General features: G+C 53.4%; 1 protein-coding gene across 1 annotated transcript in view; it reads right to left on the bottom strand.

Moving 5' to 3' along the window:
* Nucleotides 1-613: 613 nt before the first annotated feature.
* Nucleotides 614-843, bottom strand: part of RTN1 (reticulon 1) — a 110,387-nt gene continuing 110,157 nt past the window's right edge. The window contains exon 5 of the mRNA XM_006767718.2: nucleotides 614-808. Coding sequence (XP_006767781.2) covers nucleotides 614-808 — 195 coding nt within the window. The remainder of the gene's footprint in view (nucleotides 809-843) is intronic.

Here is an 843-nt window from a genome sequence, read left to right as displayed (position 1 = left end):
GGGGGGGGGGGGGGGGGCTGTGGCCACTCCCCATCATCGGCAGGGTAGGAAGTTGGAAATGAGCTGGAGTATAACACAAAGCCAGCCCTTCCTGAGACAGGAGACCCAGCCCTGGGAAGGAAGGAGGGGTGCCCTGGCTCCATTCAGGAGATCTTGGAGGATGCTCATCGCTGAGGAGGCTGGGGTTCAGTCAGCTCAGGGCACTGCTCCGAGTGAGTGAGGAAACTAAACACCCTATTCATTTTTGCCACTGAATAGGAAATGACCCCAGCTAAAGGCTACCCAGCCTCCTTTCTAGTTTGTTAATAGGCCTTTATTAACATCTTTTTGGACAAGTAAACTCCCTAGCTGGGAATGCTCCTTCCAAATGTCTAAGTTTTCTTTGCCTTCAAGAAGAATAAGATAGCTGCTATTGGAGCACAGCTCTGGGCCTTGGCAGTGGTCCGTGGACAGTCTTCTCACCATGAGGGATGTTCCCATGCAATTCAATATTTCACTGCTGTTCCATGAAAATCTACCCAGGATCTTGGTTAATATGGATGTGGATTGAACTCCTGAGATGTTCTGAGACTAATTGGGATTTGGGGAGAACAGTGGAAGGAGGAACTAAATGCTATGATGTAATTTCACTCAAACCTGGATTCATGAAAAGACAAGTATTCATAAGGGCAGCCGGGGCGCCCGGCTTCATCGGGGGCGAGTCCTGCTCCCGCTTGGGGCTCTCCTCCGAGGCCGAGGACGCATCGCAGGACTCGATGATGAGCTCACTGTCCAGCTCGGCCTCGCGCTCCTCCCTCAGGATGCTGTACTGGATGGACGGCGAGGCCGGCGGGGGGGGCGGGC

This window comes from Myotis davidii, unplaced genomic scaffold, assembly GCF_000327345.1.
Source record: "Myotis davidii unplaced genomic scaffold, ASM32734v1 scaffold281, whole genome shotgun sequence".
In the NCBI taxonomy this organism is placed as follows: Eukaryota; Metazoa; Chordata; class Mammalia; order Chiroptera; family Vespertilionidae; genus Myotis; species Myotis davidii.
Note: the sequence above shows the minus strand (reverse complement) of the source record. Positions and strands in the feature narration are given on the sequence as shown.